This window comes from Diplodia seriata (genome assembly GCF_021436955.1).
Source record: "Diplodia seriata strain FDS-637 chromosome Unknown scaffold_4, whole genome shotgun sequence".
NCBI classification, from domain to species: domain Eukaryota; kingdom Fungi; phylum Ascomycota; class Dothideomycetes; order Botryosphaeriales; family Botryosphaeriaceae; genus Diplodia; species Diplodia seriata.
Window position 1 is genome coordinate 1,912,636 of NW_027117311.1, and position 26,639 is coordinate 1,939,274.

Sequence of the window (26,639 nt, forward strand, 5' to 3'; positions counted from 1 at the left end):
CTGAGTCCCGAAAATGGGCCGTTGAAGTACGCTGCGTTGAGCTACTGCTGGGGAGGCGCTCAATTCATCAAAACTACTTCTAACAACTTGTCCACCCACCTTCAAAACATCGCCTGGTCTCAGATTCCTCGGGCTTTTCGAGACTCTATTCATCTATGCTGGCTATTAGGTATCCGTTACCTCTGGATCGACTCTCTATGCATCATCCAAGGAGACACTTCCGATTGGGAGCAAGAATCAGCTCGAATGAAAGATGTCTATATGGGATCCTTCGTTACTTTGGTGCTGGCTTCTACAAGCTCACCTCATGAGGGGTTTTGGAAGAGATCCCAGACTCTTCCATCACCGATGAAAGTCTCATATCCTCTGAGACCAAATACCCGGCCAAAGCTCACGTATTATGTTCAACCGACAACCCTCACCACCTGCTTTCTAGAAAACCCCGGCTACAGATGTCCGGAAGGAAGGATAAATCGTCTCTCTCACCCTTCTGGATATGCAACTCATTTCATCAATCGGTCACACTGGGGTAAACGAGGCTGGACACTCCAAGAAAGCTACCTCTCCCTCAGAAAGATTTACATCTGTGACGGGCATTTCAACATCTCCTGCAGAAAATGGTCACGTATCGAAGACGTAAACCTCGAATTTTTCCCTCTGGAAAAGAAGACTGGAACATTTTCCTCAGACGATATTGCACTATGGTACCGTTTGGTTGCGAACTACACAGCTAGGGCTCTCACCAACCCCGAGGACAAGCTGCCGGCCATATCCGCGATGGCTCGCGAAAAAGGAGCGGTATGGGGCCGTTACTTCGCTGGAAATTGGACTCGCTGGCTTGCCGAAGCGTTGCTCTGGAGAGCATCTTCGGGCTTTCTGCGACCCTCACCAATTTATCGAGGACCGTCCTGGTCATGGTGCGCATACGATGGCGGCATTAGATTTGATGAAGAGGGATCCCCTCCCTCCATCAGTCCCGTGAAACTAATTGAAGAGCATCTCGTGCTGGAAAACCCAGATGATGTGTACGGCCGGCTTTCGACATCGGGTAAAGCCTGGATCAAAGTACGGGCAAAATTATTGCCTGTCAAGATCTGCGCTACCACCCAGGATGAGGGCGATAAACGTGTGTATGTTGAGTCTCAAAGGGATCCACTTTCTTTCCGTGCCGAGGGTTACATTGACTGTGCAATAATGCACGAATTCAAGGAGTGGCAGAGAGTCACTGCCATGCTGGTGGCATTGCGGACGGATGATATATTCTGGGAGTGGCTCCTACTGCAAATCGAAAAGTCAACAGACGATAGGGTGGAGTACAGGAGAATTGGTAGATGTCTTACGCAAACCCCTGAGGCACATAGGGAGGCGCAGCTCCAGGAGGTGTACTTAGTTTAAGCTGTAGTTTCCTCGTCTAATTTTTGATCCCCTGAACCCCACTTCTGCGATATTCTGGCAGGATATGAAATTGGTAAACAGGCGTATTGGGAACTCCGATCATTCTCTCATCTGACCTCCTTCACACCCACACATACTATCGAGCGGAGCCGTCGACTAGATAACGGAAACACCCTCCATCAGAGCGCGGTGGGCCGGCGCCTGAATTATCTTCAGCCACAACAGCGGTGGGAACCATGGACCAAGAGAGACTGTGTTCTGAGGTAGAATTAACGCTCTCCATATTTCCGCATGAATGTGTCAGAAAGATAATAATGCTTGAGACGGTAATTATAGAGTCTGATAAGAACTGTATACCTGGTTCCCTACACCCAAACCTGCTCTTAAAAAACCGTTCAAATCGCAGTCCACCTCCCCTCGTACGCCCCATCAATGTTCAGACGCCCAGCCGACTCCGAGTCCCAGTTCCCGGCCGCCAGCGTAATCTTCTCCCCGCCCACGTAAAAGTCGCGAATTGTGAGACCAATCCCATCCGGCGAGTTCCCACCCAGCACGATCGGCGCGTTCCCGTTGTCAGCGTCGGTGAAAACCCTCAAGGTCGACGTGTCCACCAGCGTCGGGTGCGGCGCCAGTTTTTCGATGCTCACGTTCGACAGCGTCAAGGTGTCGATGTTCTGCAGCGGGTTGATGCCCAGCAGCGCGGGACAGATGCCCTCGCAGCGCCAGTTCGAGATCGTGTAGGCGCTGACGTTCTGCGCGACGTCCGCCGTCGACGTCGACTCGGGGTCCTCGTAGCTCGCGGCGGAGCCGAGGAGCGCGCGGGGGTACTCGACACTCTGCGAGATGTAGCGCGTGTGGACGACGTCGACGGCGTCGACGGTGACGTTCGTGACGGTGCGCGGGTACCAGCCGAACTGCACGATGGGCGCGTTGTTGGTCTTCCAGACTGTTAGGCGTTCGCTGCGGACGTTGCTGTAGTACGTCTTGATGCCGTCGTCGCCGACGTGGTAGAAGATGTCGCGGTGGTGGCTGCCCGGGTACGCCTGCAGGCCGTCGGTTTGGCCGAAGAAGGCGCCGACTTGCTTGTAGTCGGATGCTTGGACCGAGAAGGAGTCGAGAGTGCCGTAAAAGTCCATCGAGTTGAAGGGGGGCGCGTTCGTGGTCACGCCGTGCACCGTCCATGTCATGCCTGCGGCGGTCAGCGATTGAAAATGGGGTTGCGGGTGGTGGGAAACGTACCGTCCGCAGACTCGCCTCGCCACATTTTGAGCGAGGTGGCATCCGACTTGTTGTTTCTGTACCCGTCGGCTGTGTTGGCTTGGTAGACGTACTGCTCGCCGGATAGGACGCCGAAGCCGGTGGCCCGGAGGTCGAGAGATGGACTGGTGTATTCGATGGCACCTTTGACGTAGGCACCGGGAGCCAGGTAGACCCATGAAACCGAAGACGAGAGCTTTCCATGTGCAGATCCAGTCATGTAGTATACGCCAGGACCGAAGTAGAGAATGGACTTGTCGACTTGATCAAGACCGGTGACAAGCCCTGGGGCTACCTGGTAAGTGTTTGCGTCGTCGTTGGGTACGTATTCGCTGCTGGGGAATGGGCTGACAAAAATCAGGAGTGCATTGAGTGGCTCAACGCCGACGATGAGATTGGTTGCGTCATCGTACGACTCGACGTAGTAGCTGCCTGACGCATTCTTGTTCTGAACATAGTGCGAGTTGAACTCGGGAGCGGCGATGCGGTATTCCCAGAGATCGTCTTGGAACTCAACCGAAAATCGGTAGCCATTCTGGCTGAATGGGACCTTGATCAAGACAGCATCGCCGTCCTGTTCTATGTCGAATCCAAGGGTTTGGGGCCGGATGACGACGTTATCGGGAGCAGTGGAGCCACCGTCTCTCCGGGTGACTCTCACGATGGAATCCTCGCTGGTAAGATACTGGGACCATGACATGGTCACTCCAATATCTGCTTCGATGGAAATCTGGTCGTCAATGTCATTGCACAGAGTGGCGTCTCCGGGCGCGCAAAGTTTGCCATTTCCATTACGCGGGATGCTCTCATAGGCGAAAGAGTCATAGAAGCTTGTCGACGCGGACGAGGCAGCAACCTGGACATTGAAGAGATGCGATTGGCGGACGTTGCCATCTCCGACCGCAGTTTGGGTGTTGATCTCAGCCGTGTCGTGCCACCACGTCTGAAGGTTGGTCAAATTCGCCGGGTTGGATCCTGAGATGGTCAGCCATCACTTCGAGCGTCGCACGGGCATGCGGACCTGCTTGGCGAATCACATTGGGGGCCGTCAATGCGAGAGCCGGGAGGATGTACACTGCTAGAGCAAGCGCAAGGCTCGAGCGGGAGAAAAGAATGGGATGCATGATACGTTGGCTGGACTGGCTGAGCGACAAACCACTCAACGACTCGAATTTTTGAGCAAAGGAATGTGGAAGTTATATCATCTGTTTGGTGTGATGCTGCGAAACAGCTAGTGACGATTATAGCCTGAGCTTCAGGGGTGCCGTCATAAGCACTAGGGATTAGAGGCCGATGAACCGAAGCGGGGGCGGAGAATCAGGCCACCTATCAAATAGTTTAATGAACGCCCAATTACACCAAAGACAACTGTAATAAAGAGTCGAAACATACTAAAACCTGTCGCTTTCTTTTGCCCCCTCCATGCGGTCTTCGCATGGTTCGGATACCTCGGTCCTATGGTGTTTCGATGTCTCACATGCAGGACACTAGTTGCCGGCAGCTGTGGCGCAAGAATCTCTGCAGCGAGCCATGTACTAGTAATGACGGAGCTTCCGCTGTCACCCTTGAAGTGTGGTCTAATCCAGGGACAACACCTGGAGGGATTCAGGACACAGTGTAAACTTTTGCATTCGGACATCCACTTTTCCTTGATTCGTCGAGCTTTGCTGGAACAACAACCACTTTTCGAAATCAATCCGGCCACGCTCTGGCGAATCCACGAGTGAAGCGCATTCATTTATGCAAGAGGGGGAAAACCCTAGCATGGAACAAGCAGTCTTGTGCTTAGTACTTTCAATAAGAGCAAACTCAAACATTCAGTACCACATAAAAAAAAGACAAGTCTCAACCCAAACAGACAACCGAGGCAAGATCCGCAGCAATACTGGAGCATTGAAAAAACTTAGAGAGCCGTAGGAAGAAGAATGAGCGCGAAACCAACCGGTCGCAATAATCTACCACTCTAGTTTATTAAAACACACGCGCCTCAACCCGTCTACATCACAACACAACACCCCTCATCACCATCCTTCCCATTCTTCCCATCACCATCATCATCGCAACAGCAGCAACAGCACGACCCCGACGACCCAAAACATCCGCCATCCCCACAGCAATCACAGCAATCACAACAATCCCCACAACACCCCTCCTCTTCCGCCGCCGACCCACCACCACCACCACCACCAGCCTCAGTCTTGCCCCCATCACCCTGCACAACATCGTACTGCGCCCCGTACGCATAATCATTCACCACGCTCTGATTCTCACTGTCGTGGTCGTGGTCGTGGTCGCTCTCGCTCTCGTGGTTATCGCTCTCCCACGCCTCCGCCGCCACAACGCCTCCGGCCACCGCCGCCCCTCCCACACCCACCCCGATCAGGGTCGACGTCGTGATGTTCTGCTGCGACACGTTGATGTTTGTCTGCTGCTGATACTGCTGCTGCTGGTACTGATGCTGGTGCTGGTGCTGATGCTGCTCGTGGTGACCGCCGCCGCCGCCGCCGCCGCCGCCGGGGTAGGGGCGGTACGCGGGCGCGTGGTGGCTCGTCGGCTGGGTGTGGTGGTGCTGCGGTTGCGGCTGGTGCTGCTGGGGTCGTGGCTGCTGGTGGTGCGCGGCGGGGTGTTGTTGGGTGTGGTGGGTTGTTTGATGCGCAGTGGCGGGACGGGGCCGGGCGGCGGGATGGGGTCGGGCGGGCTGTTGTTGTTGGTACGTGGGCTTGGGGTGCGGTCGGTATTGTTGGTGCTGTTGAGCCACGGCGTTTGGTGGGCGTGGGTGGTGGGCCGCCGCCGGAAGATGGGGAGCCGGAGGGTGGTGGGGGTGTTTTTGGGGTGGAGCTGCGTGCTGGTGTTGCTGCTGCACTGTGTGGTGGTAGTGGTGGACCGCATGAGGCTGTTGTTGTTTTTGTGGTTGTGGGTGTTGCGGTGCGTGATGGGGGCGGGTGGGACGCTGTTGCGGGCGCGCCGCGTGCGTTGTGTGTTTGTTGTGGGCGACCATGGTTGACTTGTGCTGCAGTGGCACTGTAGGTGGTGGATATCGAGAACGGGCGGGAAGGGGATGGAGGTTGAGCTATATAAATTTGCAACGGAGTTTTCTGGTTGTCATTGTATTTCTCTCTCTAGAGACTGAGGTAGGTTATTATTAGCATTTTCTCAGCCTTGCGCATGCAGTCACTAATAGTGGTTGATAGCTCACAGCCCGGATGGCGTCGAATGGCCATCGCATCGGTCCAAGCTAAACAAGCCACTGGCGGCTGAGTTCTGTGATTAGGCAGCCACAAAATGCCGCATGGATACGAGAACGCTCTACCGTGAAAAGGTGCCTCAAAGATAGAAGATTGTATCTTTCCTTTTGTTTTGAAGATACTGTGAAGGTCATATACACTGAACGCATGGCGCATCTGTAGGTAGCGATGTTGTCTCAGTGATCTGCGCATTGTTTGTTCTCTGAGATTGCGAGATCCATTCGGAACTTTGCTTGTGTAAGTATTCATGGCCGGTTTCCAAGCGCACAGCCTATAAGCATGTAGGGATGAAAGCGCCACTCTCCGCAAGTAAACCGCTTCTAGCGCCAAAACGTTGGGTACAGCCTACCCCGTCCATCCCGCACTTAGTGCGGATGCTGCGGAATCCTTCGAGCATCGGTCATTGGGCCATGGAGATAGAAGCTGCATCGTTCCACGATGAAACAAATTTACGCTAACCATGATCAGACTCGAAGCCCCCAAGTACAGCCCCCAAACTCACCGATTGTGGAATCTCACGTCAGCCCAAGACTCTTGGCTAGTCTATTCAAGCATTTTTGACCAGTGCATGTGCCCAATTCCCCAACATCTACTCGGGACATGCAGCTTCGGTAATTCAATATCACATCGGGCACGAAATTGGAGTTGATCAGCAGGGGAGCGGCTCAATTACGCAGGGGCCAGGTTGCGCGATCGTTGTTTGGCCCCCAGATGGTGTGCAAGTCTGGATGCTGCTGGATTTGCTGCACGTTCTGGCCCCAGCGGCGAATGGCGCAAGCCATAGCAGTGGTACATCTCGCTAACAAGGTTACCCTTGTCTCTTACTCCATCCGTTCATGGTTATTGACCGGCAAGTGTGTTACAGAGAAAGCCAACATGATATCCTTCACTTCTGTCGCCTGGAATACAAAAGCATCATCAGGTGACATGCAAGCGCTTGATCTGAACCAAAAAAGGAATTGAACAATGCAAGATACACAAGAGATGCTGATAGCTGGTAGTGTTAGTCGAGCCTCATTCCAACCAGGCAAAGGGAAGCCCTGGAGAACAGGAGCTGCTATTTGAGGGCTTACCGAGTTGATGCGTGTGGATTGGGGCTGTTTCAAACACGCTAGAATCCATAAATCCGATAAGCTCGTAGTATACATACACCGTTGAATTTGTGGGTGTAACGGAAATCAAATCCACAATTATGGAAGATTTTGTGGAACGTGTGGGGATTCTTGGCTGCTGCCTGCTCAAGTGGGTTTCCCCTCGGCTGCAAGAATGTTGCTGGAACATCAAGACATGAATATTGCAGCTTGGGTGGGTGTTTTCACTGATCTCTATGTGCTTAGAGCGATATCAGCTTGCGTTTGTAAGATGCTCGATGCAATGAAGACGGAAAATGTCTTGTAGACGCTCGTGAGGCTGAGAATGAGTTCCCGGGCGACGATCTTGCATCAGACCATCTCACTGCACGAAACGGACCGACCGAATACGGGCCTCTATCCCCACCACATTTCTAGAGAGCAAAGGACCCACTTCCTCAATGCACAGTAGGCATTTAAATAGATGTTTGGTGCAGCATAGGCCGGTTTCAAAAGTACAAAGTTTCATTCCGGTCAACTTCAACACGAATATTCGCACAATGGCCACCGAAGAAGCATACGACTACATCATCGTCGGCGGAGGCACAGCAGGCCTTGTCCTTGCTTCCCGTCTGAGTGAAGATGCCGACAAGTCAGTTCTGGTAATCGAGGCAGGCGCGAATCGTAAGGGAGATGTCAGAATCGACACGCCAGGAATGATGACTTCTCTGTACGATGATCCGGACTACGACTGGGCTTTCATGACCGAACCTCAAGTATGATTCACTAAACAAGACCAAGGCCTTGAAAGCTGACCTGAAAGGCATCATTGAACGGACGCCGAATTGCCTATCCGCGCGGGCGTGTCCTCGGCGGATCATCCGCCATCAACTTTTCCGCAATTCTCTATCCCAGCCAAGCCGACTTCAACGATTGGGCCGAGCTTGGGAACAGCGGATGGGATGCAGAAAGCATGGTGCCCTACCTCCGCAAATTCCACACCTACCACCCTGCATCCGACGCAGTGAAGAAGCAATTGTCGCTGGATAAGTACATGGACGAGAAACTGCAGGGCACGAGTGGTCCGCTCCAGCTCACGATTCCGGAGGTGTATTCAGACTTCAACGTGGCCTGGGACAAGACGTTCCAGGAGCTCGGGTTCCACTCCACTGGTGATCCGATAGCTGGCAAGGCGCTTGGGGCCTTCACAAACCCTTTGTCGATTCACCCAACCACCAAGCGCAGGGAATACTCTGCCTCTTCCTACTTCACCGATGAGGTAGCAAGCCGACCGAACCTCCATCTCATCACAGAAGCCACCGTCGACAAAATCCACCTCGAAACCGCCCCCGACGGCACCGTCACCGCAACAGGCGTCCGCATCACCACCGCGCACAGCTCACACCAGACGATCCGCACGACAGCCGGCGGCGAAGTCCTCCTCGCAGCCGGCACGATCAAATCGCCGCAGCTGCTCGAGCTCAGCGGCATCGGCAACCCGACGCTGCTCTCCGCCCACGCCATCGCCACCGCCGTCGACCTCCCCGGCGTCGGCGAAAACCTGCAGGACCACGTCCTCTCCAGCATCAGCTACGAGATCGCGGACGCGCAAGTCTCGGGCGACAGCATGCGCGACCCCGCCCTCCTGCATGCCGCGCTGCAGCAGTACCAAGAGTCCCGCAGCGGGCCCATGTCCGGCACGCCGCTCTCCTTCAGCTACCTCCCCGCGACATGCGCGTCCGGCGCCCTATCCCCCGCCGAAATCGCCGCCCTCCTCGATGCGCAGAGCGACGACGACGACGACTGCACGCCCGCCGCGCAGGGCCAGGCAGCCGCCGCCGCCCGGCAACACGCGCTCCTCCGCGCGCGCCTCGCCGACCCCGCGCAGTCCGCCGTCGAGTACATGATGCTGCCGGTGCAGCTCAACACGAACGTCACGAGCGCGACGACGACGACGATGCAAGAACTCTTCGGGATGTCCACGCCGGGCAACCACATCACCATCCTCGCGATGCTGAACCACCCGCTGTCCAGGGGCAGCGTGCACATCGCGTCCGCCGACCCGGGCGCGGCGCCGCGCATCGACCCGCGCTACCTGAGCCATCCGCTCGACGTGGAGTTGCTGGCGAGGGGGACGCAGTTCATCGAGCGCGTGGCGCGGACGGCGCCATTGGCCGGGCTGCTGAAGGAGGGCGGCGGCAGGAGGATTCCCGAGGGAGGCGATCTGTTGGGGGAGGGGGGTTTGGATGAAGCGAGGGAGGTTGCGAGGGAGAGGGCGTGGACGGCGTTTCATCCGAGCGGGACGTGTGCGATGATGCCGCGGGAGGTGGGCGGGGTGGTGGACGGGCGGTTGCGGGTGCATGGGGTGAGGGGGCTGAGGGTCGTGGATGCGAGCGTGTTCCCGATGGAGACGTTGGGGAATATACAGGCGACGGTGTATGCGGTGGCGGAGAAGGCGGCGGATTTGGTGAGGGAGGATGGGCGGAGGCGCGTGTAGTTTGGGGTGTGTGTTTGGGGTGTTGGCTAAGGGGGTCTGCTGTTATTGTGTGTATCAGTACGTTTATGTACCTGCTGTTCCAACTGAAATCCCGGTACACGATATATACTTCCAGTCCACTGCCGAAGAGTCAAGGTTAAGGTGGCTCGTACAATTTGGGACGCTCTCGATTATTTCCGGGTCAGTTTTGGGTGGATAGTCCACTTCGCTCTGGAGCTTGACAAATCCCCTGGATCCAACAGGGCAACCTGAGTTTCTCGGTTTGGATCGCGTAACTTAGATCCCAAGCAGTCACTCACTGTCAAGATTTCCCTCGGAGGTGGGTGGTCTCAGCTGTGCGTGTCGAGTTGATGCTGCACCGTAACTGGGCGGGGCAAAATGTAGATCGTGTGGATAGGTTTCCTAAAAAGGTGTGCTTCCCGCGCTTAAGCGCCCGTAACACGTGGTGACTTATAGCGTCTCGGAGGAGAAAGGCACGGAATTGGACAATGTGGGCCATGGGTCTGGGAGAGATGGGGGCCAAAAAAAAAAAAAAACAAGCAGTGCCAGCGCATTCCATTTGGCGCGGGAGCGGGTCGCCCGTCGTACTAACGATACCCTTCGCATCGTGAGGCAGAATGTATGGAGGGGGATGCGATGCTCTCTCATCTTTGCCCGAGTCAAATTCTGGAAAGTCCCCGGCCTTCAGTGGCTGCAGGGCGCCAATAATGTCATTACCCCACGCAGCTGACGTCTTTCATGTCCACAGCACGTCCCTGCGGGCCGCCCTGCAGGGCCCATTGCAGATCAACGTGGTCTGCCCCGCCGACTCCACTTCCACTATCCCAGGCAGCACTGCGTGACCGCGTGCATCAACCCGATATCTTGCAAAGGAACTGCCGCTTCGAGAAGCAGCCCCGCGGCCGATACATTTTCTCTTGGGCTCCCCATGAAACAATTCTAAAGACCCGGCACGACGTGCATGTGCCACTACAGCGGGGCAATTGGAGCTTGGGGGCGGACAGAATTTATCTGCTTCTCCTGCCCTTACACTTATACAAGTTCGGAACAACAGTAGCCATACCACTTACATGATGGAGTGAGATAGCGAGATTTCATTCACGACATTAGAAGTTCCAAGAGAGTATACAAGTAAAACCCGACCGGATCGGTAGATACTTACCGCAGACGCCGCACTCGCTAAAGCACGCAACGATCTTGGCTGCACGTAAAAAAGTGTCTCATGCATGGCTCAAAGCCCTCGTCTTGCCGAGCCATGCAGTCGGGATTCGATGCATGGCTCCCTTTTGGACACGAAGGTCGAACGTCTATCCACCGATTTTTACTCATGCATGGCGCCCTTTTGGGAACATGGGGAAGCGGGTGGGGGCCAGGGATCGATCAGCCGACCGTCACACGCCAGAGCGTCCAGCCAATGCCAGCAAGCCTTTCGCACCCCCATGTCTGCACCCCTCCAGTCCCGGCCGCACATCCTAATGTCGTAATTGGCCCGTTCCTGCGTCAGGTGCCTTTCCACCCTGCATCACGGCAGTGACGAATCCGGAATTTGTTCGACGCGTGCCCACCCTCCCATAGTAGGAATATGCTTTTGAATTCCAAATCAGGTTACGTTTCCTCTCTCATTGCGCGGAGAGCTCCAGTCCGCAGAGATGGTGTCACAACTGACCGATATGTCCGGCCCGACATGCTGGAACCGATGCTTGCTTCCACAAAGCGGGAACACGACTCGGAGAACATTCACTGATTGTGCCAACTCTTGGCTGGTCATGAGGTGAAGCTGACTGCATATGAGGTGTAAGGCACTAGCAGTGATAGGTTTGCAGCCTAAGATGACGCCCACCTGCCGCGCCTGCACACAATGTTCTTGCGCTCGTCACGCTACGTGTGGAAGACACAAGTCTGAGATTTTCTAGTGCAGTAGGGCTCGAAGAAGCATCGTGGGACAGTCCTTATGATCCAATGTATTCTCCACTTCCATGCCACTACCCTACACGAGCTACCTGCCTCCCGGAACAACGGAGATACACAGTGCAGCCCCGACCTTACCGGGGATCGAAACCAAGTTCACACAAGCTGCGGTTGGGAAATACGCAACCGGGGAGCTGGAATATAGATCGGTAGCTAAGACGGGGTTGACGCATCATTCCTCGTCACTTCTCAGTTCCTCACTGCAGTTTTCTTTCATATTCGCATTCTTCATTCAGCATATAGTATCGCTCTCATGGCGCCCAAATATCGCCCTCTCATATACGGACTCCTGGCCGGGTCTCTGGGCTTCCAACGAGTGTTCACCTGGCCAATCCTGGATCCCCTGGTCAGCCCGTACGTAGACTGGCTCACATCCCTTCTTAGCGGAAAAGGGCTAGTCGAAGGCACCCTCGGCGCAATCCAAGGAGCACTGGGTGTGGAAAAAGCGTACGACTACGTCGTCGTAGGCGGAGGCACAGGTGGCAATGCAATCGGGGTGCGGCTGGCCGAAGCCGGCTTCTCAGTGGCCATCATCGAAGCGGGCGGGTACTACGAGATCGGGAAGCCGGTGCTGGGGTCCACTCCCGCAGGTGGGATAGTCGGAATCGGAGCCAACCCCTTGGACTCGGATCCCCTGATCGATTGGGTGTTTACGACGGAGCCGCAGGCGGGTGCGAACAACCGAGAGGTACACTATGCTCGTGGCAAGTGCCTGGGTGGCACGTAAGTCATTGCCACCATTCTTAATGTGGAGCTCACAATTCAATCTATACAGGTCCGCTCTCAACTTCATGATCCACCATAGGTACGCGGGCATGCTTCATCCCCCCGGTAAACAGTAGCTGATCCACGACAGAGGCTCAGAGCAGTCCTACCAAAAGTGGGCAGACATTGTCGGCGACGACAGCTACACCTACCAGAACCTCGAGCCCTACTTCCAGCGCGCCGTCACCTTCACCCCGCCCAACAACGAGAAACGCGGCGCCAACGTCACGAGCCAATACGACCCCTCCGCCTTCGCCACCCCCGGCGGGCCCGTCCAAGTCGGCTACACGAACTACGTCTCGCCCTTCTCGACCTGGCTCGAAAAAGCGCTGCTGGCCGTCGGTCTGAAGAAAACCGCGGGCTTCAGCAACGGCCAGCTGCTCGGCACGCACTACACGCAAACCACCATCCGCGCGTCGGACCAGACCCGCAGCGCGTCCGACGCCTACATCAAAAACGCCCTCGCCAACCCTAACCTCGCCGTCTACACACACACGCTCGCCCAGCGCATCCTCTTCGACGCCAAAAACACCGCAACCGGGGTCGCCGTCGAATCCGGCGGCCTGACCTCCACCATCCACGCCTCGGCCGAAGTCATCCTCGCCGCGGGCGCCTTCCAGTCGCCCCAGCTCCTCATGGTGTCGGGCGTCGGGCCGCGCAGCACGCTCGAGACGCACGGCATCGGCGTCCGCGTCGACGCGCCCGGCGTCGGGCAGAACATGTGGGACCACGTCATGTTCGGCCCCGCGTACGAGGTCGCCGTCGACACTCTCGACCGCACGCTGCACGACCCCGGCGCGCTCGCCGGCGCGCTGGTCGACTACGCCGTCAACGCGGACGGCGTCCTCTCGTCCAACGTCGTCGAGCTGCTCGGCTGGGAGAAGCTGCCCGCGGCGCTGCGCGCGAACTTCTCGCGGGAGACGGTGGACGCGCTCGCGGCGTTTCCGGACGACTGGCCGGAAGTTGAGGTGAGTTCCCCTCCTCCTCCTTCTCCTTCCCCTTTTCCTTTTCTCCTCCTTCTCCTCCCCATCCTCCTCCTCATCATCATCATCATCGTCGTCTCCCCGCCAGCACAACGCCGATACAACGAACGGATGGCCGGCTCACCCAACCCAACACCACCACCAACAGCTCATCTCCGCCAACGGCTTCATCGGCGACTTCGCGCTTCCCGTCCTGCAACAACCGCTCGACGGTAAGCAATACGCGACCATCCTCGGCGCCCTCGTCGCGCCCACCTCGCGCGGCAACGTCACCATCGCGTCCCCCAGCGCCTCCGACCCTCCCGTCATCGACCCCGCGTGGCTAACATCCCCCGCCGACCAGCAGGTCGCCGTCGCGCTGTTCCGGCGGCTGCGGGAGGTCTGGGCGTCGGGGCCGATGCGCGAGATCCGCATCGGGGACGAGGAGTACTGGCCCGGCGGCGCGGTCGAGAGCGACGAGGACGTGCTGGAGGTGGTGAGGAGCAGCGCGATGACGGTGTGGCATGCGGCGTGTACGTGTGCGATGGGGAGGGAGGGCGATGCGATGGCGGTGGTGGATGCGAGGGCGCGGGTGTTTGGCGTCCGTGGGCTGAGGGTGGTGGATGCGAGTGCGTTGCCGTTGTTGCCGCCGGGGCATCCGTCGAGTACGATTTGTGAGTGTTTTTTTTTTTTTTTTCGGTTCTCCCCCGATCTAGATGGATGGGATGGTTGCTGATGTGGTGGTGGTGCGTGCGTGTAGATGCGCTTGCGGAGAAGATCGCGGATGGGATTGTGAAGGAGCGGGGGGTGGCGTAGGCTGGTTCTTTGGGTGTTTTCTTTTTGTTGTAGGTATTGGTTTTTCACCCGCACAGCATGCAGCCGGGCGGTGCGGCATCACGCATACAAGGAATCCGGGCTGGCGCCGTGGATAGACCTAGACGACGCCCTCGTGGAAGCAAGCGGCGTGAGGAGGTATAGAGCGGCGTTCGCGATGCCGAAGGGGGCGGCCGCGGCGGCAAGGCTGGGAGCGGTGCTGGAGCTCGGCGGGGCCCATGGGAGATGCGGTGAGGGTGTGGATGAATGGGCGGCTGCTACCGCTAAGAGTTCTGGAACTGTTAGCGCGTATGTATGTCCGATGCAGAAGAAGACTGACTCTTGGATTTTGTGGAACAGGATAGACATGTTTCCTTTATTGCTAGTGAACTCTGCTCGGATGCTGGCGACCCGCGCTTCTGAGAGATATTCCGGAAGTGCGCTGCCAGTGCTTGTGGTCATTGCTGCTCACTTGCTCGGCTGGAAGGCTTCCCAGCAACGAGACCGGGTCTGCCATAGCATTCGCGAATTCTGGTGTGCAGAGGATAGCGAGATATGATTCTTGGGAGGTCGAAAAGCCTCAGGAGCTAAATGTGGGCTGGCAGTATTGGAAAAGGTTGCGAGGCTGAAACGGGGCATACATGGGGCATACATGGGGCTGAATATCGACGCCCGGTTTCCCAGTACCGTTTGTTGCAGCCAAAGAGCAGCTCATAATAGGACTAGCTAATTGGTGGTTAGAATGCAAGCCGACAGATACGCGTCTAAGCCTGGCCACTCATATTCTCCCACGGCTGAGCACCGGCACGGTCGCTCCGGATTCAAAATAGAAAGCGTCGCGAAGTGTATGGTTTTCGAAGAATGCTGACGCACGTCAGCCGGCAGCATAACGCGACTCGCTCGATTCGTTATGTCTTCCGCCAATCGCGATGATCCACGGTTGTCTTGGGGTAGGCTGTGAGAAGAAATCAAGGATTCAAGGCGGCGGCTCGCATCGGCAATCAGCCCGATCGATCTGAGCTTTTTGCTATTGCAAGCCCTCACCGCCCATAGCATTCCAAGCCTGAACCCGGTATTCGGCAGTAGCACGCACAATTGATGATAATGAGGAGTATTTAAGGCGCCTCAAAAATCCTGCGAAATGGTCTATGTGTTGACAGAAAGGCTCGCAAGAGCCTCGGGACGTGGGCCAAGCAGATTTTCATGACGGCGCAAGGATGAGAAGCCAGCATGCAGTAAGATCTGTACGGGGAAGTCGAATGCGAGCCTTGCACTTCAAATATCCACATTTGAACGACAACTAAGCCCTCGCTGACGTCAACAAAGGAACCTTTGACGTACAAGTATGCTGACGACCACTTCTCTGAACCGTATCACCAAAGCAACCTGACCAAGGGCTATGCCACCACACTTTATCCCTGATTCGCCCAACACATATGCAGCATTGAATCTCATTCCACGCACGCTACTTATCATCTTCCAAACCCTTGGTTATCCAGCAAAGTCCACCGCGCACGCTTACTGAACAATTACCCTTGGTCATTATTTACTTCAGCACACGCATCCCATAGATATCACCCGCAAGGTCCACCATCATTGCAACCGACCCTCAAAATGTCATCCGCCGACCTTCATACGCTCTCTGAGTGCAAAACCTCCCCTTGCGAATACTGTCGGAACCTAGTGATGGTTTACCAGATAAATCCCTTTAAGGTTCTCGAACCTGAAGTCTACTGCATGGACATCTTCCACACGCCCTGTTCCGAATGTTCCAACATCCCAGTAGTGGAAAGCATCCTCTGTGCTTCTTGCCAGCATGTGCGGCTACATCACATCTTATGCTGTCTCCCTAATAAACCAATCGGTTTGTGCCCAGAGGTGACTCTCGGCCTTTACGCGGATATTCAAATGCGTCACCACTGCACCTTCTGCGCCTTCGTTTCCGAAACGCTCAAGAAATATGAGCAGCTATCGGGCTTCAAAATACCCAGCAATGAGCCCATTGATTTGAGGATTTGGAGGGGTTTGGAGAATAAGAAATTCGCTACCTCAGTGGAGCCAAATGCACGCATAGAGGTTGGTGGGAGCTCCAATTGGAAATTTCCAAATCTGGAGATATGTGTACGCAAGAGACACTCGCCGCTCACGTCCACACGAGTTGGCAAGACAGTGGATTGGAACAGATTGAGAAACTGGATCGAGCTATGCACTTCCAATCATTTCGAAGAGAGTTCACACGAATCCTACGAATTGCAGAATTTCTTCTTACTCGATGTCAAGAGGAATTGCATCTCCGCTCAGCCGGCACTCTCTCGTTACATTGCTCTCAGTTACGTCTGGGGGAATCCAATTACCGGCAGGATCGAGGCCACCAAGGCTAACATCGATTACCTCCAACGCGAAGGATCTCTCCTACAATACCACATACCTGCCACTATCCGAGATGCAATGACGGCGTGCCGAAACCTCGAAATTCGATTCCTTTGGGTCGATAGGTTGTGCATAGTTCAGGATGATCAAGTGCATAAGCACGAGCAGATTCAGTCTATGGGCCAAATCTACTCGCAGGCACTTCTGACTATATGCGCCGCATCTGGAGTTGATGCTGAGTCAGGTCTTCCTGGTGTGGAGCCAACAGTGAAGAGATGGCCGCGAGACCGGATCTCTCTTTTGGGTATGGAGATATTGACAGGGACTCGTGAGAAAGATTGGCACATGGCTTGGAAATTGCGCGGCTGGACGTACCAGGAGGAAATCTTGTCGAGAAGGCGTCTCATCTTCACAAACCAGGACGTTTTTTTGGAATGCAGTTATGAGACCATGGCCGACGCTACAACGCCTGTGGAAAAGTCGAACGATATAGGATCTCAGGGAGAAACAACATTTGAGGAATACACTCACCATGTGTCGAACTACGCAAGACGAATTTTGTCGTACCAATCAGACGTACACAACGCGTTCATGGGAGTTTTCAATACTTTGTATTCCCAAGAAGATTTCATATACGGCCTTCCAGCGAAGGACTTTGACCAAGCAATACTCTGGGTACACCACAGGGAGCCAGGGAGGACGAGGTGTTCAGGCTTGTCAAGAAACTTACGGCTGCCCACCTGGTCTTGGACCTCCAAATTTGGACACATTATACTCTTCTCTCTCCAGGGCGGATCAATGCTTGGCTCGTTGGTCAAGTGGGCCTATTTGGATCAACACTATCAAATTCGATTCATAGAGACCGTGAATGACCCATGCCATCGGACTTTAGCATGGAAAACCCTCTACGACAGCCGCCTTTACTTGGCACTGGCCTGGCAGGAAGGACTTGTCGAGAGACCCTTCCCTTCTGGGCTCCGCTTGGAGCATTCATTCAAGGAACAAGAAAAAAGAGTCATTGAGCAGTGGCCTACGTACTCTTCTTACTGGGAGCAAGCGCATGCGGGCCTTCCTGTACAAATGAGCATGGCAGTGAAATCTGCGGGAAGGCTGGTTTTCCGGTCGTCAGTTGCTTATTTCACACCAGAAGCAAGAAAGTACTCACGTTACCTTCTTTACGATGATAGCGGATTTCCTGCAGGGTGGATTTCCGATACTGGAAATGATGCCAGGAACGAAACCCCAGAGATCGTCAAACAACTTCCAGGTTCTGGGAAAAAGAAGGTGCAGCTGGTAGCTTTGTCATGCACAACCATTGACGAAGTGGCGCTACAGGCCAATGCTCAGCAAGATCTAGTGTTCACTCAGTGAGTCAAAAATAACCGCTGAACTTTTAATTGTGGCTAACACAATCTTGTAGTATCAAGAAAACGGGAGAAGAATGTCGGGAAAACGCAAAGGAGTGGGTGCCGAGCCACGACTCGCTACTTGAATATGTAGAAAGCATCTATCCCGGAGTAACGTACTACGATTCCGACAACTGTCCTCTAGTTCCGTCGCCAGGTATCAACGTCATGATGATCGCTTGGAGGGCAGATGTTGCATACCGTGTTGCTCTCGGGAAAGTCTTTTTGAAAAGGTGGAAAGAAGCCAAGCCGGAATTCCGAACGATTGTACTTGGATAAGCCTTGTATCTACCGTTATCCTATGTTACAAGACAGACTATTGTTGCTTATTATTTTATTATCGTCACGATCTTCATCGATTGTCTTATGGCAGCGTATAGTCGATGATGGCTTGAGAGACCGTTACAGCATTTTGACCTTCATGTTTTCACCTCCAATCCATATATCCGCTTATGGTGTCCGCCCAGCCAGCGTGAAAGTAGCCTACCGAGCACCTTCTCCACAATCCTCGATCTCTGGCGTCACCCCTCCGACGCTGTCCTCATCGTCTACACCACCTACACCGGATCCAACATCGACGTGACCCGCCACTCCCACAGCGATTACTAGCACAAAGTCCCCCTCTTCGAAGCGCTCTCCTACGGCTACGCCAGTATCGAAGCTGACATCTACCTTTCGGACGATGCGCCACCCCGCGTCAACAACACCCGCCAAATCGAGCTCTACGTCGGCCACGCCACTCACTATCGTCGCGAGCGGCCCCGCGCCGGTCGCCGAGGATGACCTGTACGATGCGTCGAGTGCGTATTACGCGAGCGCGTCGTTGGAGAGCGTTGTGAGGGGCATCGGGATGGGGCGGAGATTGGTTGGTGCGTAGATGGGGGTGCTGGGCGGGGTTGTTGGCGTGGCGAGGGAGGGAGAAGGGGGTGGCTGCGAGGGTGTACTGGGGTGTGCCGGCGTGGCCGGTGCAGCCGCGGTATCGGATTTGGGAGCAGCTGCTGGAAAGTCTGGTAGAGGTGTTGAATGTGGGTGGGTTTGGGACGGCGGCGGAGAGGGATTGGCAGTTGTGTCGGGTTGGGGGCGTGGAATTGTGGACTTTGGTAGTGTGGGATGGGGCGGGCTCGGTGGGAGGCGGATTTGGCTTGTGCGAGTGTGTGGTGGAGGTGGAGTGACCGTGGGGATGGATTTTCGCGCGATGAGAGGCGTGTCTGTGTACCAGAACGACGTCTACAGGATACCCCGCAGCCATTTGTGTAATGAAGTAGTTGAGGTATCTATGAGATGGTAGCAGCCTTTTGCTTGACGTTTGATATCGGAGGTAGGCAACACTTTTGAGAAGCGCCGGCTAGGTTGTCGGTGCTCCGGAGTCCAAGAGAAAAGCGTTGTGTGGATCACGAACTGAGATTGACAGACATACATAAATGGAGCAATTGATGCATGGGTCTTAGCGAGATGTAAGGGACCACGCGTAAAATTTCCAGCCAACGGACGAACGTTATTGCTCTAAAGTATGTCGACAATGCTCATCGAGTCTATTGAGGTGCAATGTTGGAAAGACACAACTTGAAAAGGGTTCAACTACGGGTACCATCCAGTTTTGACATTATGCGAACCGACCTCGTAGAGCGTGGAACAGTGTAAGCGCTTCAGCGAACCGGGAAGAATGGTGGCGACCTGACCAATTAGAGCGTGAGCACACATGGTGTTGCAGCAATTGGCCCCCAACATGACGTCGGTTCGACCAGCATCTTTATCGATCATGCCGCCAATCTCCGTGCTGCATCGCTTCCGAAGGGAAAATGTCCGCGATGCAGCCTTGTTTGTCCCGGGCAAATCTGACACCGTGCATGCTATCGCAGCCACTTCTTCACGCGCGATGACGTCTTGCTCCCGAGAGGCCATTCGCCAGGTCCAGGCTCGTCCTCCATATAGATCTGCGGCAGTCTTCAAGAAAGTTACTGCGTGTTTTGCACCATTCAAGTGCGTTTCATCCCCGCCCTTGCGGCAAAGGCAGGCCCCACTTCAACGTGGCCCAAAATGAACACTCACCGAGGCTACTCGTCGATTGACATCGGCCGAGATAATGTCGCCGACCTTCTCGAAATGAACAAGCATCCAGCAGTCAGGGACGACGTCCATGCCCACATCGAGTCACCTGTCCGGCCAACAAGACTGCAGAAGCTAAAGGACCACTGGGCATGGGAGACGTCAAGCTTAGCCGTCAGCATGGTGACGATAGTTGCAATCTCAATCGTGCTACGCATCTTGGATGGGAAGCCGCTGTCGTGGTGGAAGTCGTCGATCAGTCCGAACTCTCTCGTGTCCATCTTTGCCGCCATCTCCAAGTCGGCCATGCTTCTGTCTGTTACGGAATGCATCGGTCAGGCCAAATGGCTGTACTTTTCCCGGGCCCAACGCCGGTTGTACGACTTGCAACTGTTCGACGATGCGAGTCGAGGGCCGTTGGGCTCGCTAATATTCCTTTGCCAGTCAGTGGTGAACGTAAAGGACATCCTTACATCGGTTGCAGCAATGGTCATGATCGCCGCGCTTGCTGTTGATCCGTTTATGCAGCAGATCATCAAGTACCACATCCGGTCTGTTCCCACGCAGGAGGCCAGCGGGGCAACAACTCCCTCGACCTCGATGTACGATTCAGGGACTCTGATGGACGCCACCAAGGCCAAATGTACGTTTGTCAGGGTCACTCCGTCGACGAGGTGATTGCTGACCGGCCAACAGCAAATTTCGCCGGCATCGACATGCAATCGGCAATCGTGACCGGACTCCTGAGCACGTCTGTGGCGCCAACCTACTACTGCTCCACAGGCAACTGCACATGGCCCGACATCACCAAGTTCGGCGTGTGCAGCACCTGCACCAACGTAACATCCTCGTCCCCCAAAACCTGCACCACCCGAGACGCGTCCACGTCGACGCAAACCTGCCACTACACCACCCCCTCCAACATCAACATCACGTCCACAAACGGCCTCGGGGCCAACGGCACCTGGACCTACCTCAACACGACCGCCGACCAGACCTTCACCGCCACCGACCAACCCCTCATGCGCTTCGCCATCCTCCGCTCGCCCCCGACCGCCGACGTCGACACCACCGGGGTGCAGCCCGCCGACATCGCCGAATGCACCTTCCACTACTGCGCGCAAACCACCTCCGCCTTCCGCATCGACAACGGCGTGCTGCACCCGGGCACCACCGCATCCACCCCGCTCAACATCGCCTTCACCCCGTCCGGCGAATGGATCCCGCACACCGCCAACAACCGCACCTACGCGACACTGAGCCCCGCCACCACATCCCCCACATCCACCACCACCAACACAACCACCACAACCTTCTACATCCACACCGTCGACCTCGGCATCGCCCGCACCCTCCTCACAAACATCCTAATCATATCCCTCTCCTCCTTCAACACTGAGGCCGACACGAACAAGTTCCAAACCGCCCCCCTCCTGCTCTTCGCCGACGACTTGTCGACGACCCTGGCCAACATCGCCGCGAGCATGTCCGACCTCATGCAGCGCTGCGACAACGGCACGCTCGTCGTCGGCGCCGCCATGCGCGACGAGACGTTCGTCCGGGTGCGGTGGGCGTGGTTGGTGCTGCCCGTCGGGTTGGTCGGGGTTGCGGGAGGGGTGCTGGTTGGGAGTGTGGCGGTGGGGAGGAGGCGGGGCGGTGGTGGTGGTGGGGCGGGATTCGGTGGCGGCGGTGGTGGTGTGCCGGTGTGGAAGTCGTCAGTGCTGCCGCTGCTGTTTCATGGGTTCGAGAGGCCGGTCGAGGCGCCGTCGGGGGAGAGGCTGTCGCGGGTCGAGGCGAGGGCGTGGGGGGTGGAGGCGAGGTTGGCGCATGAGGGGCGGGAGGGCGGGGGTGAGTGTCGGTTTGTGCTTGGGTGATGGCGTCGTCGTCGTGGTGGTGCAGGAAATAGTAGGTCCCTTGAGGAAATGTTCGGGTGCAGAGCGGGTGGCTTGGGAACCCTATTGATGCTGCTTCTCAGCGGACCGTCGCGGAGATGACGGCGGTTGGAATCTCGATCAAGGCTTGAGCGTGATTGCGCTCATGCAAGGCACCTTTCCCGCGTAACGATAGCCCGGAATCTTCCAAAAGCGGAGTGGTGAAGGCGATGAATGCAGCCGGTTCTGGAAGTGTGTTGCTTGATAATGCCGGCTGTGTTACCCAAAGCAGCATCGGAACCGCTTGGTTCTGGGAACTCTTGCAAACTCGGTATGTCGATTGCTAATTTGTTGCTTGATCATCTTGCACGGTTTTAGCGGAAACCTTTCCGTTTTCGTTTTCTACGGTACTATCCAATTCGGCCTGGCCAGCAAAAAAACAGATGCATGGCTGCCCTTTAGCATATCTGATGCGGCGTTGACTGCTAAGTCATCGCTTGGTAATACAGCGGTAGGTTCCCCATTTCGATTTTCCCTCTTAAGCAATCCGGCTGGTAGTGAAACTCCATCCTGCTCTATCCGTTGCGCAGCTCGTTCACGTTTTGGTAATCTTCTAATTCACAGGCGGTTGCCTTTCCTTCCGCAGCCTTTACAAACTCCACGGTACGCTAATTCTAGACAGCAGAGGATTATACACTAATCCTACCCTTTCTTCTTTTTCGGTAGGCTTCCCTTCAACAGTAGTCCTTCCATATTCTAATGCGCCTGGCCGGAAAGCTGACACATGCACCGTGAGTCTCAACACCGTAGCACGTGCGTCTGTGTAAGAGTCGACACCTTTCTTCGCCAAGTCCACGCACATCTTGAAGATGTCTATCGGTATCGGAGTCCCAGAGCCACCGAAGTCTAACCTCTCCAAACTTGTTCACTTTACATTTTGATATTCGCCAACGTCACTGCACTCTTCCTGAAAATCAAAGCCAGCGGGAAGAATGTCACCAGATAAGCCAGACGAGCACCAGGTCCACATGCCAACTCAACATAATGCATATGACGGCAGCCGGGACGCCGAGAAATTGGAGACCGAACAACCGCGTCAAGAAGGATCCGGATCCGAGCCAGAAGGCAAAGGCCGGTCACTCCGCGGCTTTCGCTGGTTCATCGTCTGCATCGCGCTCTACATCACCTGCTTCCTCTACGGGCTGGACACGACAATTGCAGCAGACGTTCAAGGTCCCGTCACCGAAGCCTTTGGCCACGTCCAGCAACTCTCCTGGATCGGAGCCGGCTTCCCCTTGGGATCCGTGTGCGTTATTCTCCTTTTGGGCAGCTTCTACAACGCCTTCAACATCAAATGGGTTTTCGTGTCTACCGTCATCCTGTTCGAAGCCGGCTCGGCTCTCTGCGGCGGCGCCCCTACCATGAGCGCCCTGATAGTCGGCCGTGTCATCGCCGGCGCCGGCGGCAGCGGCATCTACCTCGGTTCGCTGCAGTACTACGCCGTCATGACCGAGGAGAAGGAACGCGGTTTCTACATGTCCCTCATCGGCGTGTTCTGGGGCCTCGGCGCCGTCCTGGGCCCTGTCATCGGGGGTGCCTTCTCCGTATCTGCGGCAACCTGGCGCTGGGCCTTTTACATCAACCTCGTCATCGGCGCCATCTCAGCGCCAGCCCTGCTCTTCTACCTCCCATCCATCAACCCCCAGCAAGGAATCAGCATCCGCGCGCGGCTGGCGACCATCGACTTCGCCGGCTTCGTCCTGGGCGCTGGCATGTGGGTCAGCTTCCTGCTAGCCTTCACAATGGCCGGCAGCCAATGGCCGTGGAGCGACGGCCGCACCATTGCGACATTCATCGTCTTCGGCGCGGTGCTCATCCTCTACGCCTCGCAGCAATACTTCGCCGTCCTGACCACGCCTACCCGCCGCGCCTTCCCGATCCACCTCCTCCGCGACCGCACCCAAGTCCTCCTCTACATCGTCACCGCCGCCGGCACCACGACGCTGTTCGTCGTTGTCTACTACATCCCCATCTACTTCCAATTCGCCGCCGGCGACTCGGCCATCATGGCGGCCGTCCGCCTCCTCCCCTTCGTCGTCGTCGCCGTCACCGTCAACCTCGTCTCGGGCTCCTTCCTGCACTTCATCAAGCTGTACCAGGCGCTCTACATCATCGCCGGCGCCTTCCTCGTCGCGGGCGGCGGTCCGCTGCCGGTCTACCTCGACCCCTCCTCCAGCTCACCCACCACCGGCACCATCTACGGCCTCACCGTCCTCGTCGCCGTCGGCAGCGGACTCTCCATGGTCACCGGCTACACGGTCGCGACGCTCACGCTGCCGGCGGCCGACGCGGGCGCCGGGCTGGCGCTGCAGAACGTCGCGCAGATCGGCGGGCAGGTCGTCGCGCTCGCCGTCGCCGGCCAGATCTACCAGTCGACCGCGGTCGAGAACCTGACGGCCGTGCTGGCAGGAAAGGGGTTTTCCGACGCCGACATCCGCGGCGCCGTGGCGGGCGCTCGGAGCGCGGTGTTTGCGGACTTGGACGGCGTCCTGCGTGAACGCGCCGTCGTGGCCGTGGCGCGGGCGATGCAGATGACGTTCGTGCTGGTGCCGGTCGCGGGCGCTGTTATGCTGGTTGCGGCGATGGGGATGAGGCGGGAGAGGCTGTTTGGGAGAGTGGGCGGCGTTGCGGAGCGTGTGTAGGTGGGCGGGTGATTGTTGTTGTCGTCGTCTTCGTAGCTGCCATACCTTGTGCGAAGTCTGTGATGTAATCCCATTCGAGCGAATCACAAAGAGAACAGTCTGATGGTTCTTCCATGGTCTAGCTGTGAAAGGTAAATTATTAGGAGTGGGCTTGGCCGCAATGGCGGAGGTTAGCAGCAGGGAATGCAGGTAAGGGGCTTGGTGGCTGGTGGTTGTATATCATATTCTCTTCTTTTGACTCCAGTGCTTACGGAATTACGTGGCACCTCACGAAACCCCTGCTTTCAATGCGGGTCACAAAGGATAGTCTCGCTTACTTCCGCTACCCCACATCGATCAATGCCGTGAATCCTGCCGGGATCTGTTACCAGATCCAGATGCCGTGCAATGGTGTACAACGTGCGTCATGGCTCTCAGGCAGTTGAGACTTGGGAATGGCTGGCGCTGCTGTTCTCAATGACCTCAGACCTATTCTGACGATCCTGAGCATGCTGATACAAGCGGCCAAGCTGCTACGGCATGGGAATGCGGAGAGCAAGATATATTTACTGATTAGCTGATCACCCAATGGTTGCTATTCTGCGTGCCCTGCGTCACCTGGAATCATTGTAAGCGAACACTTGCAAAATCATCTCTTAAGTGATCCTTACAGGCTTATTTGGTCGCCGTGCTGGAGAAAGCAAGTTGAAGATGCGAAGAGCTTGGAGTCGGCAGGGAATGCACGAAGTAAGACAACACCAGTACAGGACCAAGAAAATCCCGTTCGCACAAGCCTTGCAACAATGTGGAAGGACCCCTGCCTCGTCGTACCCGCGGCAAGCTTCTCTTTTTCACCAGTAACTCCTTCATTACTTCCCACTTTTTAAGCATACATCATTTCGACGAAGCCCCACTACCAAAGCGTACAAACCACTGTATCTCTACTGTATCCCCGCCAACAAATCCGCAATCAACACCGTCTTCTTCTCCACAAACGTCCCGTTCACCTTGGGGATGTACGCCGGAAACGCGTCGACGACCTGCTGCAGCGTGCCCCAGCTCTGCTCGCCGTCGACGTCGTACGGCTCGCGCCGGAACGCCGTGGCGTTCACCGACGCGTACAGAATCGGCCGCTCGTCGTAGTCGACGCTCTGCTCGATGCTGGCGACCTCGATGCCCGTGCCGTCATACACGGCAGCGTGGCCGACGGCGGCGAAGAGCGTGACGGCGCCCGCGTTGACGGCGTAGGTGCGCGCCGCCGCCGCGTTGACCTCGAGCGCCTCCCAGTACTGCGCCGTCGCGTCGTTGGCGTCGGGCATGTAGGGGAAGGAGGCGATGTGGACGTCTTCGAGCTGGGCTTGCATGGGGAAGGTCATGCTGGGGTGGAAGTGTCTGTCGTTTGTTTGTCAGTTTCGCCGGTTGTGTTTGGTTCTCGGAGGAACTGGAGAGCACGGAGAAGACTTACTCCCAGCACTCCAGGATGCCCCATCGTCCGAATGGCGTGTTGGCGACCTGGAAGCCGTCGATGTCGCCGTCGCTCCAGAACGAGCGCTCAATGCCGGACGGCCGCAGCTTGCGGCGGGTGATCAAGGTGGAGCCGTTCGAGGAGATCAATGCCTGGCCCATGTAGATGGCAGACTCGGTGAGCTCAGAGTAGGCGAGAGCGAGGTAGACGCCGTTGCTGGCGGCCGAGGCGAGCAGCGTGCGCCATTCCGCGCTGCCGATGCTTAGGGAGTTGTTGATGTACGATTCAGCAGCGGTGCTGGCGATCCACGCATCGTCGATGCCTTTGGGGTAGCCGGGGAACCAGAGTTCGGGGAAGACGACGAGGTTGGCGCCGGCGTCGGCGGCTTCGGAGATGAGGTTGGTTGCTTTCGAGATGGTGGCGTTGAGGTCGAATTCGACGCCGGTCCAGTTCTTGTTCCAGAAAGGAGATGGCCAGTTGGCCGGGGGTGCTCGAACGATTGCTACTGTGAGGTTTGAGAACGGGCTGGTGGCGTTCGCGGTGTTGTACGTGGAAAAGGCATGGGTCGTGGCCGAGAGGGCGGAGAGGCCCGAAAACAGGAAAGAAGTAACCCTCATCTTTATTATAGGCCAAGGATGTAGGAAAGGTATGCTGATTGGAATTATGCTTAAGTATTCTGCTTCTATATATATGGGTACACATGCAGGTACCGTCCGCAGGAGCCGAACAGCCTCTGCCGATATCGTGATTGCCGGTTATCGCGAGAAAATCGTATCTCGTCGATGTGGAGATATGAGCCGAGACGGGTGCTATCAGTGAGGTGATCGC

General features: G+C 56.2%; 6 protein-coding genes across 6 annotated transcripts; 4 read left to right on the forward strand and 2 right to left on the reverse strand.

Annotated features, from left to right (window-relative positions):
• Positions 1 to 1,790: 1,790 nt before the first annotated feature.
• On the reverse strand, positions 1,791 to 3,776 carry SLS55_004440 (uncharacterized protein; the record flags this gene model as incomplete). Its single annotated transcript, XM_066775898.1, has 3 exons — positions 1,791 to 2,584; positions 2,635 to 3,627; positions 3,674 to 3,776. 3 exons carry the CDS (start codon positions 3,774 to 3,776, stop codon positions 1,791 to 1,793), a joined length of 1,890 nt encoding a protein of 629 aa, XP_066633779.1.
• A 3,751-nt stretch (positions 3,777 to 7,527) lies between these two features.
• Positions 7,528 to 9,464, forward strand: SLS55_004441 (uncharacterized protein; the record flags this gene model as incomplete). Its single annotated transcript, XM_066775899.1, has 2 exons — positions 7,528 to 7,743; positions 7,791 to 9,464. The coding sequence occupies 2 exons, from the start codon at positions 7,528 to 7,530 to the stop codon at positions 9,462 to 9,464; spliced, it is 1,890 nt and encodes a 629-aa protein (XP_066633780.1).
• A 2,221-nt stretch (positions 9,465 to 11,685) lies between these two features.
• Positions 11,686 to 13,506, forward strand: SLS55_004442 (uncharacterized protein; the record flags this gene model as incomplete). The annotated part of the gene is made up of 5 exons (XM_066775900.1): positions 11,686 to 12,155; positions 12,208 to 12,237; positions 12,289 to 13,165; positions 13,329 to 13,392; positions 13,469 to 13,506. 5 exons carry the CDS (start codon positions 11,686 to 11,688, stop codon positions 13,504 to 13,506), a joined length of 1,479 nt encoding a protein of 492 aa, XP_066633781.1.
• A 6,279-nt stretch (positions 13,507 to 19,785) lies between these two features.
• On the forward strand, positions 19,786 to 21,817 carry SLS55_004443 (uncharacterized protein; the record flags this gene model as incomplete). The annotated part of the gene is made up of 3 exons (XM_066775901.1): positions 19,786 to 20,437; positions 20,578 to 21,356; positions 21,731 to 21,817. 3 exons carry the CDS (start codon positions 19,786 to 19,788, stop codon positions 21,815 to 21,817), a joined length of 1,518 nt encoding a protein of 505 aa, XP_066633782.1.
• A 632-nt stretch (positions 21,818 to 22,449) lies between these two features.
• On the forward strand, positions 22,450 to 24,367 carry SLS55_004444 (uncharacterized protein; the record flags this gene model as incomplete). The annotated part of the gene is made up of 2 exons (XM_066775902.1): positions 22,450 to 22,456; positions 22,668 to 24,367. The coding sequence occupies 2 exons, from the start codon at positions 22,450 to 22,452 to the stop codon at positions 24,365 to 24,367; spliced, it is 1,707 nt and encodes a 568-aa protein (XP_066633783.1).
• A 920-nt stretch (positions 24,368 to 25,287) lies between these two features.
• Positions 25,288 to 26,428, reverse strand: SLS55_004445 (uncharacterized protein; the record flags this gene model as incomplete). Its single annotated transcript, XM_066775903.1, has 2 exons — positions 25,288 to 25,738; positions 25,812 to 26,428. 2 exons carry the CDS (start codon positions 26,426 to 26,428, stop codon positions 25,288 to 25,290), a joined length of 1,068 nt encoding a protein of 355 aa, XP_066633784.1.
• Positions 26,429 to 26,639: the final 211 nt, after the last annotated feature.